Here is a 19074-nt window from a genome sequence, read left to right as displayed (position 1 = left end):
TCCTATCTCTTTAAACACTGTTTCTCAGCATCTGTTATCAAGAGTATTGAATGCTCCATTTGATCAGTTTGAGAGAGACTACAGACGGCAATGAGAATGAAAACATCGTTTAGGAATCATAAATGATCTTTGAGGAAGGAATAACAGAACTCTGTTATGACAGGTCTAAAGGGAATGTAACAATGAGTCTCCACGTAGGAGAAAGGTTGCTAAAAATAGGGTGGTACCCAATCTTTTGCCATGTCAATGGCACCAGGACAAATGTTTGCAATTAAAGGGTTTGAATTGCAAAAGGTGTAGTTCAGGTTACAAATTTCTCACAATAAAGATGGCAGAGTAGCAGAATAAATTGCTGGGGAGATTGTGGAGTGTCCACCAGAGTGTATAGTGTCTCCAGCGCCTCCAGCACAGAGGTCTTTAAGAAGACGGTGGACAAATGCTTGTCAGGAATGACACAGGTACGGCGGAGCTGCCGGGGGTATGAGAGATCAGCTAGTTCCTTGAGAGTCTCTGGAGATGATGTCATCCAATTCCATCCCCAAAGCATCGCAAGTTTAGTGAATTGAGAAAGTAATGAACTAATTATCTATGTGAGCAAATTCGGATAGGATGAGATACCTACTAAACTATGATTTTGCTGGATTTATAGTTTGTTCCCTGCCATTTCCATCTCTAGTAGATGAGGTGTGAAATTGCTTCACTAGAAGGACTCAGCACATAACAGCATTAGACGGCATTTAGAAAAACAGAAGCAAGGCTGTCAGACTTTGCGATCGTATTGAGGTCATCACTACTTCTGGATCTGTAGATTTTTTCTTTATGGTACATTGGTTAGAACGTGTAGCAATCCTTTCAAACAGAGATCTGGTCACATACTCATTGCTTCATGGTCAGACCACTGATATTTTTCAATTTCAAGTATGAAGCATGGAACAGCAAAACTACAAAAAAGGACATAAACACATCATTTTGCTTCATGTGGTTTATTCACTTCAAAAATTACCTCAGATCCCTGGCTCCATAATTCATAACTATTTTAAGAATGAGACCGGCCACCTCAGACACCGTCTTGTCCCCAGCTTCCCCTAACTCTGCCAAAACAAACATACTGAAACACGTATATGTGAGACAACAAGGCCATCGGAACACTGATCACTACCCAGAAGGACACCACTAGCAGAACCAGTGAAGAGACCTGAGGCACTGTTGTGACTGTTTTATTAAGGGAGGGCAAGAGATAAGAAATTGGCTTCCTGATCCTTCAAAAGTTTTAGATAATTCTACCAACACAACCAATACCACTTTTCTTCTACTTTTGCACTTCTCTTCACCTGTCAGAGGAGAAACAGGCCGAAAGCACAAGCTAAGATGAGCAACTCACCTAAGCTTAAAAATGGAGAAGTTAGTTTGRCCCAAATTTGCTCTACTGTATTCTCAAAATATATGACGAATATATATGTGTATGAAAAAGTATGTGACAAACCCAGTTATTGGGAAATTGTATCARAACAACTGAAAAAGAGAAATATGCAGTGAGCATAAACCGACCCTTTCCACCTAAGTAATGCAAGTCTAAGCTCAGTTTAAATCACTGTAACTTCACTAAGGAGTCTGTATGTAACTGAGGACAGAATGYGACCCCAAAGTAATCCTGCCTTTGTGTTCTACCTCTTGGTAATCCATTTTAAATCTATTCATCATACCCTTCTTCTAGTTTATAAGCTTAAAGGAATTTTTAGTACTTTACTCCTTCTCCCTCTCCATCAAAAAAGATGCAAAAGAATTAATGAATTAAGATTTAATGCCTAACTTTAATTGCAAGGACAGGGCAATTATATTATATTTCATTAAAATAAAATCCATTYGCCACATACATCTACATTCTAGGCTCTTTATACGGTTCAGACACATCATGTAAATTCACTCCACTCAATGGAAAATAAATACCACTATTAATTTTTATTAAAATACTGGTTAATTCATATCTATCATAATTGATATACAAGAGAAAACGTTGTTACTAGCTCCCTACTATGTAGCATATGAAGATTTTAATGAACATTTTATTTAGTCAGCAGGCTAAAAATGAATTTCTCAGAATAACACTTCTTATCATTGAGGAAATTGCCTTCATACAAGCACATCCTCTTATAACTATTCAATACCTTATAAAAGTATGTTTGTGAGTATCTCAGCCCTTAGCTTCTAGTTATTTTCTTTTATAATATCTTATTGTACCAATGTGCTTGACAAACACACGGAAGGAGATACCAAAACAGAATCTAATGTACACATGCCAAAAGCCCATCAGAAAGTTCTCAGAAGAAAAACCTTCCCTCCAGAGACATCTTTAAATCTTCCCTTCTTGGCCTTTCCACCCAACACAAAGCAAYGTCTCCATCTGGTACTGCCTTGCTCCAGCAGCCTACTGAAGCCCCATGTGTCTTTTACTGAACAGTAGTTAAAAGTGAACAATCCGTTCTTCCATCCATTCAAATTCAGGCCCACTGAATGTCACCTTCAAAACCCACAGAGCACTCTCACAAGTTTAAAGACCTTTGTGCCTTTGATCTCATCTTCTTCGGTGCTGAAGAGGTGATCACAGGGTGCAGAAGAGCTCCCCACATGTTTTTGATTTCCTGGGCAGGATCTATACAATGACTGAATCCATCTAACTTAAGTCTTAAAAAAGTTAGTCAGTCTTAGCTAGTCCTCCAAGAGGTTCCCAGTACATTGCCCAATCTRAGACACTTACATCAGTGTCTACAGTACAGAATAACTGGGAATCTACCTCAGACTACCCAACTGGCTTTCAGATAGCTAGGTAGATTAGATCAAGTCAAATAACTACGCTCTCTTTAAAAGTGTAGCCTGTTAAAATGAATGTGTTTATTGTACCATAACAGAAGCAAAGGACACGGCTTGCTAGTGCATTCCTCCTTTTGGCCTCAAGCTCTCTGTTCCCACTAGATATGTGGCCTCTCTCTCCTCTTTCATGTCAAACCTTTATTTTTTTTTCTGTTCTGAAAACTGGAGTTACTGCCTGACTGATAGAAACAGGCCTATTTCCAAATCATGTCAACAGCTGCATCCATCAAAACGTCCATCTTCAGAGCAATTTCAAAAGCTAAGCTATCTGCACTAGGTATTTGCAATAGTTCCATACATCAAGCACGCTGCACACAAACGCGCCACATGACACTAACAGGGAATGTAGCTTCCTATACAAATTCAAGGGAGAGCACAGTAATAGAAACCGAAAGAAGATGAAATATTTTGCAGGTAGTGGGAACACCAGCTGATAGCAATTTCTCTTTCAAGACACAGTATACTTAATTTATTTATAGGCATTGGAAAAATGTTATTGGCACAGTCCTGTGCATGAAAATACACTGGAAGTGCCACTTAAGGAAAAAGCAGCTGAGAAGGAGAAACAAAGAAAATGAAAAATGTTTTCCCAAATAACAGGTTGCTTTTCTTATGATACGGCAATGATGAAGGCAGGAGAAAAGTTGGGCAATTAACAGTTAGAACAAGTAAGTACAGCCCATACACAGCAAATCAGTAAGGGCCTATTTAGGATTTATATTGAGGCATTGTCCATCAGTGTAAGGGAATAACTCATGATCTTTATGATCTAAACCATCATGACCATGATCTTAATGGATCTGATTCCTGGAGCCATCATCGTCCTTACGGGGTATTGGTGTTTTCCAGAGAGATTTCTGTTTTTCATAGCTTTACTTGAACATGACTGTTCATGGTTTTACTTAGTTCAAATTACTTCAGCATGAACAGTGTAAAAGTTGTCAGCTCATGCAGACATGCAGATAGGTAGGATGTTTCCTTATCAAGCTAGTAAGAAAACAGAAAAAAAGAGATGTGATTGCTAAAAAGTTTTCAGGTTCTATTGTGAAAAAAAGATTTTAGCCAGCTCTCATGCAGATGTGCAATCGAATGGGTTAGAAGAAGCAGTCTCCCCTTTACTGCGTAATGTATGCAGGGGGACAGACTGTCTCCGTATTGCTACTGATGGGCACCATTTTTTAACTTTGCATTTTTCTGTTAGCAACCCAAAAATCTTCAATGATAAAAACAGAAAACAAAAACCTTCTCACATAATTAAGCACGATGTTACACTTGAGACTACTGAAGTAACTTGAGCTTATTGAAGTAAACATTTGTGGAAGATGGATACTTAAAGACTACCTGGAGGATGAATAAGAGCGTTCAGCTTGTGGTTGTATATGTGGCTATCAGCTGGATATTCAAACCACAGCGAGGAGGTGCTGAAAGGTTGAATTGAAAAAGAGCACTGCTCCTTCAAATAGTAGGTTAAAAAAAAGAAAACCTTTCTACAGGCATACTGCAGACAGTCATCATGTGCTCTATCCTACCACTTGTACTACCAGGCAATTTGGAGGAAAAACAGCAGAGAGAGAGGGAGAGACACATGCATTGGCACCCTCAGGAGAACGGACATGTTACAGTGCTGCCATTAATGTAACAGATGCGAAGTGGTGACGACTGATAACACCTAAGCTGGAAATGCTGCTTACAGAAGGCACACACAATTATTGTACCATGAAGTCCTATGAGATAGCTAACTGTTACTCAGATTTTGAGGATAAATAGGTCCTCTGGGTTAGAGTGAATCTACCATATCTGCAAAAGCAATTAGTACTAACGTTCAGAATAGAACAAATTATGGCAAGACTTTTTTAAAAAGCTAACACTGCTTCCCTAGATAGTTTTACGGCCTACGAAAGAGAAGCATACACATTTTTGTGTGATCACTGTGCAAGGCATGGGTCTTCTCCTTTCTCAATTTTTTAAGATTTGTACAACCCATCTCAACAACTCCCCACTGCTTGGTTTTAAACAGGTACGGTCATTGCAAAGGCCTCCAATGARCAGAGAAACAGCCTTGGAGGCTGGAGTGCTCTCAGCAAAGATACATTTGCTCTTATTGACCACTAAATACATTTACTGATTATCTTAACAAGCAGTTAAAGGGAAGGAGAAACTCCATGAACACAATGCAGTGTCTCATTAGAATAACTGCAATAGCGCTTACTTACATGCATTAAAGATTGTTCTTATGTGCAACAATCCTTAGGATTGCTTATCTAAACATTCATTTATCATGAATTTCTGATTATCTGATGTTTAGGATAAGATGGGAGGTGAGGGAGTAAACTCACTCTTCAGCTCATAAATTAGAATTGCCCTAGGAACATGTTAAAAATTTGATTCTACTGCCCTGCCTTGTGGTGAAAGCACACATGATAGCTCCTCATTTGGGGGCATAACTTTATGAAATATTCATCTCTCTCATACGGCTACAGAGACACTGCAAGGATGCATGGCCATGCTTATGTAAGACAGTAACGCTATTTATTAACCTCCTGTAGATAAAATAGATTAAATCYGTGAACAGAGGACAGTTGAAGAGGAACCATCATCTTCATACGCATTTTCCAGTGCTTACATTTTAAAGACAACATATGAAAAGCCAAGACACTGAATGGAAAAAGAGCTTTAAAGAGGGCTGTAGGCAATAACCAACAACATGAAGACATATTAATGTCAAGATCCACTGATAAAATTGCAACCAGAGGACACAAAAAGAAGGATCACGATTAAGCAACTCATTATTGCCTACCTAAGTGATATTTATTTTCGATAGACTATATTTGGGAAACCTTTGTGGAGAACAATACCAGGATGTATATGAAAACATTTTTATCTTGTTGCCTACTACTGAGGCAACACTTCAGAGATTAAAGGAACTTCTCAAATGACCAAAGACTGCAAAGCTGGTATGAAAGTATCCAAATTAGATGAGATACAATGTTATTTAACACAAATATGTTTAAACTGAAGCAGGAATAACAGGGAAAAAAAACAGCTGTGACTCAGTTAGTGTTCTAATGACCTGGGCACTTAGGTTTACAGCAGAAGGAGACTTAATTCCTAAATATGTGTGTGTTGTCATATTTTATCTACCGAACTGAAAAGGAATAGGTAACTGATTTTCACCCACATCTAAAGAATGTTAGGACAGAGTGGGACCTTTACTCTCACATGGCCAAATGGATACAACATTCAAGTACAGAACCATCTACAGGATGTCCAGCTGACACTGGATTACAAAGCAACCGAGAGAAGCAGTCAGAGAAAACAGGCTGCATTTTGCTGATCCCTACTCATATTCATGGCAGTTTGCAAGCCCATGACAATCCAAGCTAGTAACAATCTCGAAACTTATGCTCATTACTTCCATCAGATAAGAACCTGTATTTTTTCAGGCTGTGCCAAAATGCTTCAAAAGGACACTGGTTCCTCTTTTCTTCCCTTCTGTTCTTTGACTGGAAATCTGTTTGTACAAACTATATCCTTCAACATTTCTTCTGGACTCTTTCAGTGAAATTAACTGGTTTCCATTAAGCAGAATACAATCCCAGTATAACAGTTTGAGAAGGGCTCTGGAGAAATTTCTGGTTCTACTCTCCTGTGGCCAAATGAGGTCAGCTACAAATACGTCACTAGCTAAATGACATCTGTCTAAGAGGTTTCAAAACACTTCCAAAGATAAAGCCCTCTACAGCCTCTTTAAAATATCTTACTTCACTGTCTTTATCATTACAAAGGCTAAAATCAATCATCTTTGTTGCCATTTAAATATATTGCTCTTTTCTGCATCCACAATAGACAAATTCCCTTTTACAGTTGATTTTATGTATTTGTAAACAGAGYTGTTTTTTTTCCTCCACAGAAGCACCCCGTTTCCTTCAGTCTTTCTTCCCAGGATGTATTATTTTCTGCAACTCTGATCATATCTGTTACTTTTCTCTGGATTCTTTCCAACTGGTTCATACCTTCCTGGAAGCATGGTACTCAAATCTGGACAGTGTATGCCAGCCAAGGTCTTACTGGCACTAAGCAGAGCCGAAGGATTACTCATAGTTAGGTGTGCCAACGCAACATTCGCCTTTTTTGTGACAGAATGACATTGTTGACTCATGTTCAGGTTGTAATCCACTGTAATCCTCAACCTCTTTTTTCCTCAGAATTTATGACTATGCAATTGTTCTTCACCCTGTTTCGTGTAGATGAGTGTTCTTACCTAAGTAGACAACTTTGTATTTGTCCTGACTGAACCTTTGATTTTTAATTTCTTAAAGCTACTCTGAATTTTATTTCTGTTCTTCTAACATGTGTTCATCTCCTTCAGGTTTGACAATATCTCTGATTTTCATAAGCATACTAATTCCAATATCCACTATTTAATGAAAATAGGGAATCACACTGGACCCAAAATAGATCATAGAGGAACCCTACTCAATTTATCCTTCCAGTCTGACATTGGAACACTGACAGCTACTACCTGAACGTATTCTTCCAACTGATTTTGTACCCGCCTCACAGTAGTTTCCTTTGGACAATATAACTTGCTTATAAGAAAGTAATGTGAGCCAACGTCAAAAGCCTTATTAAAGTCAAGACACGTGACACTGCAAGCTCATCCCTGAATCTCAAGGCCTGTAAATGTCACAGAAGAAAATTAGTTTAGTTTGGCATCCATACCRGCTTTTTTTCATCTCATCCATACTGGCTATTTTTCATCTCCTTATCYACTTGCTGCTAACAAATGTTTGCTTCAATATTTATTCTGGTATTTTATTTTTTAGGATTTCAAGTTCAACTCACCAGATACACAATTTCCTTCCATTTTTCCACTTTAAAAAGTAAGCACTATTCTTGCCCTTTTCCAGTCTTTTGCAATTTCATGAGTTTTCAAAGATAACTTTTAATCATTCTAAAATGATTTCAGCCAATCTACTTAACCCTTAGATCAATTCCACTGAGCCCATGTGCTTTGCAATCATCTAATTTACTCCAGCCTGTTCTTGCCCTAATCCAGAATCTCACACTTTAGCTGAGGACATTAATTTTGATAGCACCTGATCACAGCTGACCTTTCAAGTGAAAACAAAAGCAAAGAAAGGTAGCAATGCTTTGGCCTTCTCAGCATTGCCTTTAAATAGGCTTCTGTCTTCCCTGAGCAGTAAGCCATCGTTTTTCTTGTTTTTTCCCCTTCCTTCTAATACACTTGTAGGAAACTATTCCTAAATCCTTTGCCAAACAGTCCCTTTTGCATCTGACTTTCTGAGCTTGGTGCTACAGTTTGTGCCCCCTTAGTAGTTCAACGTAGTTTTCATTTTCTCTATGCAATTTTTTGTGACTGAGGTCGCTAGRAACCTTGTCGATAACCATGCTGGTTGCTTTTCAGCAGTTCTTGGCTATTGCATAAATAATGTTTGTGTTCACTACATTGTTTCACTAAGGAAATGCCAGTTGTCTTAATTTTCTTGTATTTTCTTTCCTATCAATATTCCCTCTACTGAAATCTGATTTTGAAGTTATCAGTCTTCATTTTGACATTCTTCTCTTCCTCAAAATTCAGAGAGGTACTTTTCCACGACTACTGTCACTCTGCCTTCTACCTTCCCTCCCCACAGGAGCTCCTCTTTTCCAGTGAGGATCAAATGAAGCTACTAATCAGCTGCTAACTCACTGCTCTATAAACATGTTTAAATATTGTGCAAATTACTCTCCTGATTGGCTAATAATTTAGAGCTCATTCTGACTTGCAGCATAAATCTCCTGCTATACCATCCAGTATTTAAGCCAAAGCACATTTCAAAGCCTTTGTTTGGTTTGGCCTWGTTACATCAAAATATAAATGGAAGCAACTAGTTTAAATAACACATTGCAGTTTCTCTTAGAGCTTAAGGAAGGAAGCTTTGCAGCACGTATTTGCCAAATGCAGTTAATTTTTAAAGGCTTTGGTGTGTTTCAAAAAACGAGCTCCTGTATACAAAACACTGCCTTGCTTCCTAAGTGATGGCAACAACAGCGCTGTTGGATCCTGGCATTCCTGAAGTTGAGTTCACTCCAACAGGAACCAGATGAGTACTACAAGGGGAGCATGAATCTTCCTTTAAAAATTCATGAATATCTGCTTTGCAGTCAAAGTAAGAGATATTTAAAGAAAGACAGCACCATTATTGACAAAACTAGCAAGAGCTCCGTGAGCGCAAATAAAATCCCAGGCAAGCAGCCTATCGATCACTGTCTCAGTTCAARGCACGTTAGTCGTAATATCATCACAGAGAGTCAACTCATCTCCGTCACTTCTGAGGCCATATTTAATGACAAAATCAGTTGCTTGCAAACCTATCACAAACTTAATGTTAGGCTTCTAACATGTGAAGATGACTACGTCCATCTGCTTGGACAAAAGAAGCAGCCAAATGCGCTCAAAAGGAATTTGATGGTGGGTAGTTTCTTATAGGTGTAGCATCTTGGCTAYTGTTTTCTGTTGATTCAGTTAGCATGTTTTAAAATTGCMTTGATTTACTGAAGATTTCCAAACACAATTCATGTGCGGTTGTCCTACGAATAAGCTTCTAAAACTAATTCAACTACAGTCAAAAAATAWATTGCAAAATAAGTTATTCAATTGAAATCTGCCATCTGAGGCACAGTAATAGAAAATATTTATTATAAAAATAACATATATATGTAGCTAGAAATGTGTACAGTACAAAACAATTTTCTGAAAGGAATTTATTCAGGCTTTTCTGAAAGAACAGCTTAACTTGGCTAACAGAAAATTACATGTTTAAAAATAATTGTAGGTTCCATGATTTTCTTCCTGCAGCACAAGCTTCCCACTATCATCTTTTTGATTTTGGAATGATTATAAATTTTAKGCAAACTTTATTCTGCACAGCTGCATGACACCATTTCTGGAGCCTGGACTGGCCGGTTGGGCGCTGGAAAGACAGAGATACAACTCTGTGCAGAAGGAGAGGAAGCATGAATACCGATACACCCATTTCTAGATGCAAAGCCCTGAATTTGCAAAAATTTGCACTTCCCTAGACCTGATGGACTGCAAAACTTGGGTTATGCCTCACTGCAGGCTGCAATCCTCTCAAAAGCAGAGTCTCCTCCTCAAAATTGAGGGTGTTTTACCAGTTCAGATTTAGTGCTCAAGAGGAATTTTTTGAAATGATGGTGTGTGTGTCTRAAATTAATAATTAGTCCAGTCCACACTAGCAGGACTGACATTAGAGTCAGTTCTAGCCAGGTCCTATTCAGGCAGATGAGGATTTTCATATGTTTCAGCAGAAGAAAGCTTTGAGGCTGGGAGAGGTTTTCAGGGCAGATAATGTCTAAAATGTGACACAGCTCTGAGAGAGGGAGGGCATATCCCTGCTGTCCAGGTTTCTCAGTTACTGGGGGAAAGTCTTAGTGACAAAGCCAATATACAGAAAGGCTGGGAGACAGGGGRAAAAGTCCAGACTATTTCTGAGTAGGTGTTTCTAAGCAAACTGGCAGCATGGGCTACTTTCTGCCACCAGTGATGGGTAAAATTGTTTTCAGGTTTCCAGCCAGTCACTTTGCCTCTGAGCAGGAGGCAGGGTAGGAAACTCAGGCCAGTTCAGGCCACTGAAATCATCCGCCAGCGGCACACAGACCTTCTAACTGATCAGACATATTTGGCAATTCTGACGGATGGTTTTAGGGGCAGATTTGGGGAAAAATTCAGCAGTTCAACAAAATCAAGTTTCTTCCCCTTTTATTGTATACTTCTATGGCTCTATTATTAYTACTACTAMTRATAATAATGGCAACTCAATGGTCTAAACATTCTGGATTAAGAGCTTGTGTATCAGCAACACAAAATGCATTCCATTACTTCCACAGTTTCTGTCTTCTGGGTAATGATGCTCTGAAAAAGCCATATGACAAGCAAATTGGACACCATTCCAAATTGTTTTCAGCAACCTTACACTTAAAAAAAACCGCACTCTTCATTTGCGCATCTACCAAGAAAAATTAATAACATCTATTTATCCATAAAAGAATTTACAACAGCTATTGAGGGGTGGCTCTTAGCAGAAAGTATCAATAACTCAAGTTTATTTTCTTATTTAACAGCGTTCACTCATAATAATATATAAAGTCTTAATAGGTTAATTTTCTGGCGAGTCTGAATAGGTGAAGAATATTAGACATTTAATGACTGTATCAAAATCTCTCACTTGAGAAGGTTATGCTAATTTTTTTTTCCCGATTCTCTCTTTTCTTTCACCAATGTAGATAGGGAAGACTAGAAAGAATGTCAAGTCAGTTGTCAAGCTGCTTAAAAACTCTCAAACGACCTTGTCCCAAAATGAAAAGAAAAAAAAATCAAAAGCAACACACATACAAAACCCTTTGATTTATATTTTAAAAATCCTGACTAACCTGCCCCTTTCACTCTTTTGCGTTCAGACTTCTGCCTCTCTGACGGGATTGGGTTCAATATTAATGACTAGCAATCACTGTCAGGCTCTCCGCTCTCTCGCCTTCTGCTCTTCAAATGCCTCGTTAGGTTGGCTCCGTCAGTGGGATGCTCACCTTCGTATTGGCTTCGCCTGAATTCAAGACGAATGAAAAGCTGGGCCAGTAGCAAGGCTAAAAATAAATCCTGATTACTCAAGGACCCTCCTAGATGCAGCTAAGCCCTTCAAGTTGACTCTCCTTGAAAAAGCAGGTTATGCAAAGATACCTTGTGCCAGACTCTAGGGTTTCAGTGAAAGTCATACATGCTAGGGACACTTTCTTACAAAACAAGCTTTTTTTTTTTTTTTTTTTTTTTTTCCTTGAGAAATAGATGCAGTTATTTTTCTCTGCATTACAGGCAAAAAGCAGACACCTAAGTTATACTGCTGTATTTTTTCTAATGCTTAATTACATAATTCTATCTGCTGAATAAAGCTATTCTTTTCAGAAAAAATATAGGGCTGGGTGAGCCCAGCATAATCTTCTTTAAAAATGCAAACCAAGTATAAGCCCAGAAGTTGAACTCTKCTGATTTTCAAAGCCTCTGACTCCYCTCAGTTTGTMAAGGTGTRAAATACGGATGCCTGAYCTGCCTYCCTGAGATCCCTRCTGACAGGCGCTACCCTCCGACGATGACCCTGCCCTGCCCGCTCTCCCACACCCACTGCACGGCCCCGCTTGTGCTGGCTTCACAATTGGAACATTTAGTTAATGATTTTAAACACCAGAAAACTGCAGACCTGTCCAAAAGAGAGGGTATTGGCACTGCCCAGATTAGGGCTAGCGAGGCTCACAGGTCTCCAGGATAGCCTATAGACAGAGGCAAGTGTCTGCTTTCATTCACCTGCTGGAGAAGTTTTCCTCTCCAATGACTGCATGAAAAATCTGGAACGACTGGTGTTGTGAGGCTGAAATTTGCCTTTGTGAACACCTCCCACAGCAGCAAGTGCCCAGTGAGAAGGTGCAGCTGCCACCGCGCTCCCAGGAGCAGCCTCAGGCTCCTCCCGTGGGACCCACACTGGCCCTCCAACACAAGAACTCCAAAGGATGCCCAGGAGAAGCTTCCCTACCTCCAAAAAGTACACAAGAGCATAGGGGGACTTAAACACTCAAATGCCAGAACAAACTGCATAACCTTTCATACATATACATGTAAATATGTGTGTGTGTGAGTAGATATATTTTCTATATATATAGTCAAGGTCTTATAGCTTTATCTTGGCAGCATCCAATTTGTATGTCCCAAAGCAGCAGCCTAATGTAATTTCTCTTTTTCTTCTTGTTTTCAGGTGACAATTGTATATGGAAAGTCCTCCATGAATTTAGAGGTCAGTGGCTATAGATTCCCTGCTACATGGAGCAGCACCATATATATGTAACTGAACTAACCAAACTTTTCTACGGTAACTTTGTTGTGCAAGAGATCTCTGTAGAAATGTTTCAATGATTACTTTAACATCTTTGCCAAGGTCAGTTYTACCAGGACCAAGTGAGTTGTGACMTATTAGTCAACAAGAAACATCTGTTGRCCAAACCAAGTCCATAAACAAGATTCCAATGAGACGAGAGCAGTGCAGGGATTCCTAGGGGTGAGGAGCAGAGCTTCGCACTCACACTGCATCGCGCAGGCTGCATTCCACCCTCCAAAGACAGACTGTTCACACACCGGGAGAAATTTTACGCTGTAAGAGAAACAATCTCTTTCTTTCTAAAGAGACAAGAATCTGTAACAGATGTATGATTGCCTGTATCGCTTCAAGGTATCCATGTGTAATTTCAGATTTTCTAAAATGACTTGTATTTTTGCCCAGAGTCAGAAATCTCGGTAACACAATGAACAAGACAGTTTTAGAGCCTGTCAGTTCAAAATCTTTTTGCAGTATTTTGCCAGGATTTACTTTTTTTTTTTTTCCTCTCCCCTCTTGGGAAGACCGAGGGTTACAAGGTGGTGGAAAGAGTTAGGAACACAAGTTCCATTTGAAGTCAATGGGATTTGTAATCCTAAATCCCTCAAATGCTTTTGAAAATCTCTCCCAGAAACTCTAAAAGGTTTTTGCTGCAGACACACTGCTTGACAAAAGTATCCTCTTCCCCTTTTCCTTCGACATTGAAGTTTCATCTCCATAAAGAGAGAATCTACTCTTTTCTCCTCTAATATGCATAAGCCGTCAAAAATATTCCTGGGAGCTACACACACATAATTCAAGGGCAATGAAATACAGAAATAGATGTAAAGTGAAATTTTAAAAGCACATATATGTCTTCAGAGATTTCTAATGGGTCCTTCCTTCTTAAATCACTTCAGCAATTCTAAGATTCAAATCACAATCTGGCAAAGCTGCTCCTTTTTATGTCTCCCTTTTGCAAAACAGATGACCAGAGTTCAAAGCCAAAGCAAATAAGCAAAGCTTTGGGGCTTTCAGCTCCTGTTCTAGCCCCAGCCCCTCCTTCATGGCCTTAYCCCTTCATTCATTTATCCATGCCTTCCCTCCTCTTAACTGATTCACTCCTCCTCATTTGTGCTATGATTCATATACTTTTTAATTTCCAAAGGTGCCAAACTGCTTTTCTGTAACATGACTTGTTGGCTCTGTTTTGCCATTTTATTTGCAACTTCTCTCCTTCCAGATGTGATGTAAGGTGCCGGTTTTAGTAGTTATTAAAAAAATCTAAGTGAGGTTGGGCACCTTTTTAACCCAATGCTTCTCTCTCACCTCTTGCAATTAGGCAAAACTGATACCATCTGCTGTTCTTTAACGATTATCCAGTGGTTAAATCACAGTGACACTAAAGATAAGTCCTTACTGGAGAAGACCATGCAATTCTCAATTTCTTGTTTCCCACAATTTATCAGACTCTTAACTGTTTGACCGACGGTTCACTTCCCCCCTCCCTTTTTTTTCTTTTTTAAGCCATGAAGTAGCTGTTGAGGGTAAAGGGAGAATAGTATGGCAAAGACACTGGAGAACTAGAGGTTTTTATGYGTTCGCTATTGGAAAGGACTGGTTTTACTCCAAGTATTTTAGCCTAAGAGTCCAGAGCACCAGATGGAAAGATTTTTAGAAGTATGTGAAACCTGCAAGAGCTGCAACACTTCATCTGCCTCTCCCTGCAGAAGGTGAAGTGTAAAAACACTCATAATACGGAGCTGACGCTGCGCCACATCTGGCCTTGGCCATGCTTGCTCTCAAAGACAACAACTTATAACTACTTCACCAAACATTCTCACATTAATAAAGCTCATCCTTGCTCAGCCTGTGGAAAAATAAGTTATTTCTCTTAGCTGTCTGGCAGCTCATTCCTTTCCTATAACTGTCCAATTTATCAGGTACTCTCACTGAAGTGCTCCATCAATAATTTTAAATACGGATACTTATGATACCCCCAAATACAGTTCTTTCACTCTGGAAAAGAGAAAGAGAAACGAAGAGAAACTTGAGAAATCTTGCAAATGAACACGGCCATTAAATGAGCAGGGAGATGAAGTTTTAAAGTGAAGCAATTACAAAGATGAAGCAGTAAAATGGACAGAACCCTAGTTTTAAGAACACAAAGGCACTCACACCACAGGAAATACAAGATGCTGAAAAAGCCACCTGCAAAAAACTAATGCTAAATAGGAAAAGAAGGATACACAGTATTTACATAAAATCAAGTTAGATGCCAGTTCAGACAAAAAGATACAGTTTTTTTAAAGCAAAAAGCTTTAAATGTATCTAATTTGCTTCCATGAATACCTTTTCTGGATATAAAATCACAATTACATATCCAAATGGCCACTTCACCACACTTAGCTTGTTATTGATACTCATTAAGGATAAGATTGATCCCAGTTCTGAAGGGCAGTGCAAGTCTCACACTCCAGTAAATGCCACTTTGAGCGCAACACTTAAGAGAGAAATATTGTGCAGTGAATCCATATGATTAGACTTCATCTATCTTGTACTTACTGCATATATAATCACTCCTTTCAAAATGACTCCTGTCATTGGATAACTCTTGTTAAAAAAAGCACACAAGTAGATAGAAACTAAGAATTTTCTTCAAAATGGTATTCTCTGTGACTGGAGTTCTATAATTTAACAGATACAATGTTCAATAATGAACCAAAACTAGTCAAAGAAATACAAGAGTTCTTAAAACAAAACAAAAAACCAACCAAACAACAACAAAAAAGCCTTAGGTAATGGAAAAAGTCTGCCATGTACCTGAGCTCTTACAGCTACAATTCCCTGGCCTCACCTCTTCTCCCAGGTACTCAGGCACAAAAACTATACAAACCACGACCAGAAAAAATGAGCAACATATTGTGGGTTGTTACCCTCCACGAATCAAACAGCTCGTAACTGGTTCTACCAAATCAAAAGAAGCTGTGCAAAATGTAATTGGTAATATTTTTCCTGAAAAAATTTAATTTGAAAAAGCTTTAAGAAGAATGTAACAAAATGGGAGACCCAAGAGGTTTCATGCTACACCTTTTCGAAGGTGCTCTAGTACACAGCTGTAATTAGCTTTACAAAATACTGGCACCAGAGTAGCATATATAAGGAATAACGAAGTTAAAATACAACATCCCAATTTTAAGGACAAACCAGTAGTATGTTAATCAGAATACATGGCTTTTGTATCCGGCTTTCAGATGACGGATCGCCGACACTTCTTCGTTTCCAGTGTTTTTTTCCTGACCTGACATCAACTGTCAAACGCAATCCACCATGCCTAGCTATGCCAGGGCTCCTCGGGTTTCCAATGATGTCTGGCTATGATTTTTAAAGGCAATGTCTCCTACCACCCCAGCTGGAAAACGTACAGCTACCTCTGAACACCAAGGACAGCAGGCTTGAGATGGAGTTGCTATCTGACGTATCTTTCAAGCTGTACATTTAAGGTTCTTTCTTTCCCTGACATGTCGTGTCCAGAACAGCACTGGAAATGACAGGCAACTAGATCAGGTTTTGTTTCCTTTCTCCTATCTTATGTTGGCTGGCCTGGAAACTGGTGAAAGTATTGCCACCACTTAACAACTCATTRAGAGAAAGAAAGCGTAAAATATCACTGACAGAAGCAATATGTGAATCAGCAGCATATATACAAGACCCTTTTGTTTTGAAAAGCAGCCCTGAAATTCATACATTACAATCATTTTAAAGAACTGCCCTCTTGTCTGCTGGGCAGCAAAACTAATTACATTTATGACATTCATCTAACAAAGTTTTTAGAATGACAGTAAATGTATGTGAAGATACTCATTTTAAATTGCACATTACACTGGGAGATGTGGATACAGAGAACCCTTGTTAAGCACATGTATCATCATGGAATATGAACTGGAATGGATAAGCATGGAAAAATAGCTGAAAATCATGGAAAAATAGCTGAAAAATACAAAGATAAGTCAAAACTTTAGCTATGAACTACCTCAAGCTGTGACTAAATTGGGAATGAAATCTAAATAAGAGCACAGGCCTTCCCTAACGCATGGGAAAAAGGGATGAAGTATATATGTGTATCACAAAATAACACAAGACAACCACAAAATATGTACTAAATTTACCTTGATCAAAAGGCTTGTTTGGATTCCAGTTTCTGAAATAATCATCCTAAAAGGGAAAGGAAGAAAAAAGAAAACTCAGGCAAAACATAAGTAATTTTTCCAGCACAGTTTTATATAACCAAACTGCAAATGAATCACCTCCTATCTTGTTGCTACCATATTCTACTAAAATCAGGTAAAATTATTAACAGGTTATGTCCCAAAGAGTAGTAATCACAGATTAGAAAATAAAGATTTAAAAATTTCCTAGAATTCAGCACTTCACATTTCATTCCAAACTGTTTTCCGAAGTATGACCCTTATTAAATATTTTCTAACAGCACTGTATCATTTCATATCAGTTTACAATCTGTGATAATAAAGATAACATATTTCAGATACCATGACATAATCCGCACTAAGATCTTGCAGCAAAAAGATCAGCAGAGTAAATCCAAAACCATATATACTACTTTGGACACATGTAAACCATTACAAATATAGAGAAATACAGCAATAATATCGCAAGCACTACATTTTAATTACAGTAACATCCAGGAGCACTTGCAAGAAATAGTTAAGGAAGGAAGTGATAACAGCAGAAGAATGTATTTGAAGTAAGGAAGCATGTAACAATTTTCTGCATATTAATCTTTAATTTGGTCTTAATACATCCAACATCCTACGTTCTTTTCTTGACAAGGGCTGCCATCAAAAAGACGTGCCCAGCAAGCTGCCCAMTGTGATGCCTGGATTTCTTTTCCTTGCCAGGAGGGTGGCTGAAAACCCATCAGTGGGAACGAGACACTGTAAAGCCGCTCTCGGCTGCCCACTCCGGGGCAGGTGAGGATGGCTAGCTGCTCCTGGGGATGCTGCGTGCAATTCTGCATGCCTCTACCAGGAGGAAACACATTTTCCATCTCCAGACATGCGCATGTTCAGCACCTGCTCCAACTTCACGGCCAGCGATGACATCCCACAATACCAAAGATGATTATTCATAATCTATTTCAGATGCATCAAAAGTATCCCATGCTTCTCTTGAGAAGGACGGGATACGGCACCAGGAATAGAGTATTAGACTTGCCATTGAATTATCCAGCTTYGTTAGCTAAAAACAAACAAACAAAAAAAACAACAACCCCCCCCACCACCTCATCATGATGCAACACTCTGTAATCAATGATGATGTGATGCTCAGCTTACCAAGCATTAATCACTTTTGAGAAATACAGGCTTGTTTTCTAGGCTTTTTGAGCAGAATAATTTTTTATTCCTGGTAAGAGAATATTCTTTTTCCTCTATTACATTTTTTTTCTAGGTGTTGCTTTGCTACTGTTTTTTCAGCATCAGAAACTGCTAAATAATTCAAATCCCGAGAAAGATTTCTTATGCTGTTGGCATATGGAACCGGTTTTGAAATACAGATTGGAAAGGAGGTTTATCTCAATTTCCGTGTCACAGGAATATTTTACAGCAAGTGCACTTTGCTCATAAAAAAGTACAAAACACTCATCTGTTCTATAGTCCTATTCCTTTGCCTTTATGCAGACCTGTTTAGTTCTGCTTTTTAAAAATTGAAATTATATTTATTTTACAATGTGCCTGAAAAGACAGTATAAAACAAAAAAATACAGAAAGGAGAGTATTTTAAAAACTTTCAAAGGAGAATAGAGAAAATCTCTGAGGTTTTTCTACCGCATTTTTAATATATAAAATTCATTTTCATTTATAACTGTAAATAATGACAATACATACATTCTAGCAATCGAGCCAATCGCACTTCAAAATAACTCTGGCCAGTTGGACATAAGAAAATAGAGCACTACAGATTCACTGCAGTGTTAACACTAGCAAGCGCTGCAAGTGAATGGTTGTGGTACTRTAAAGGTGAAATTCCCCCTGTAGCTAGGGCTGAGCAGAAAATCCATGCCTCACCRAGACCCACCTAAAGCTTTGATTTGAAAAATGAACTGTGCTCTGTGTTAGCACTTAGCAGCATGCTGGAATTGATGTATTAACCCGGAAAGACTTGTGTTTCAAGTAGGCACTCTTCACACCTCCAGCGCTAATGGGTGCTACCATTGCACTGCAGCTCCCTCCAAGAGGGGCACAGGACGCTGAAGCAGCAACATACA

The 19074-nt window shown here is 38.8% G+C and overlaps 1 protein-coding gene across 1 annotated transcript in view; it reads right to left on the bottom strand.

Annotated features, from left to right (window-relative positions):
- The window catches only part of SPOCK1 (SPARC (osteonectin), cwcv and kazal like domains proteoglycan 1), a 311992-nt gene that overhangs the window by 186497 nt on the left and 106421 nt on the right, over positions 1-19074 (bottom strand). The window contains exon 3 of the mRNA XM_085312830.1: positions 16958-17003. Within this exon, the coding sequence (XP_085168956.1) occupies positions 16958-17003 (46 nt within the window). The remainder of the gene's footprint in view (positions 1-16957; positions 17004-19074) is intronic.

The sequence above is a fragment of the Rhea americana genome, unplaced genomic scaffold (genome assembly GCF_003343005.1).
Source record: "Rhea americana isolate MKP2758 unplaced genomic scaffold, rheAme1 scaffold_37, whole genome shotgun sequence".
In the NCBI taxonomy this organism is placed as follows: domain Eukaryota; kingdom Metazoa; phylum Chordata; class Aves; order Rheiformes; family Rheidae; genus Rhea; species Rhea americana.
This window is presented reverse-complemented; position numbering and strand designations above follow the sequence as displayed.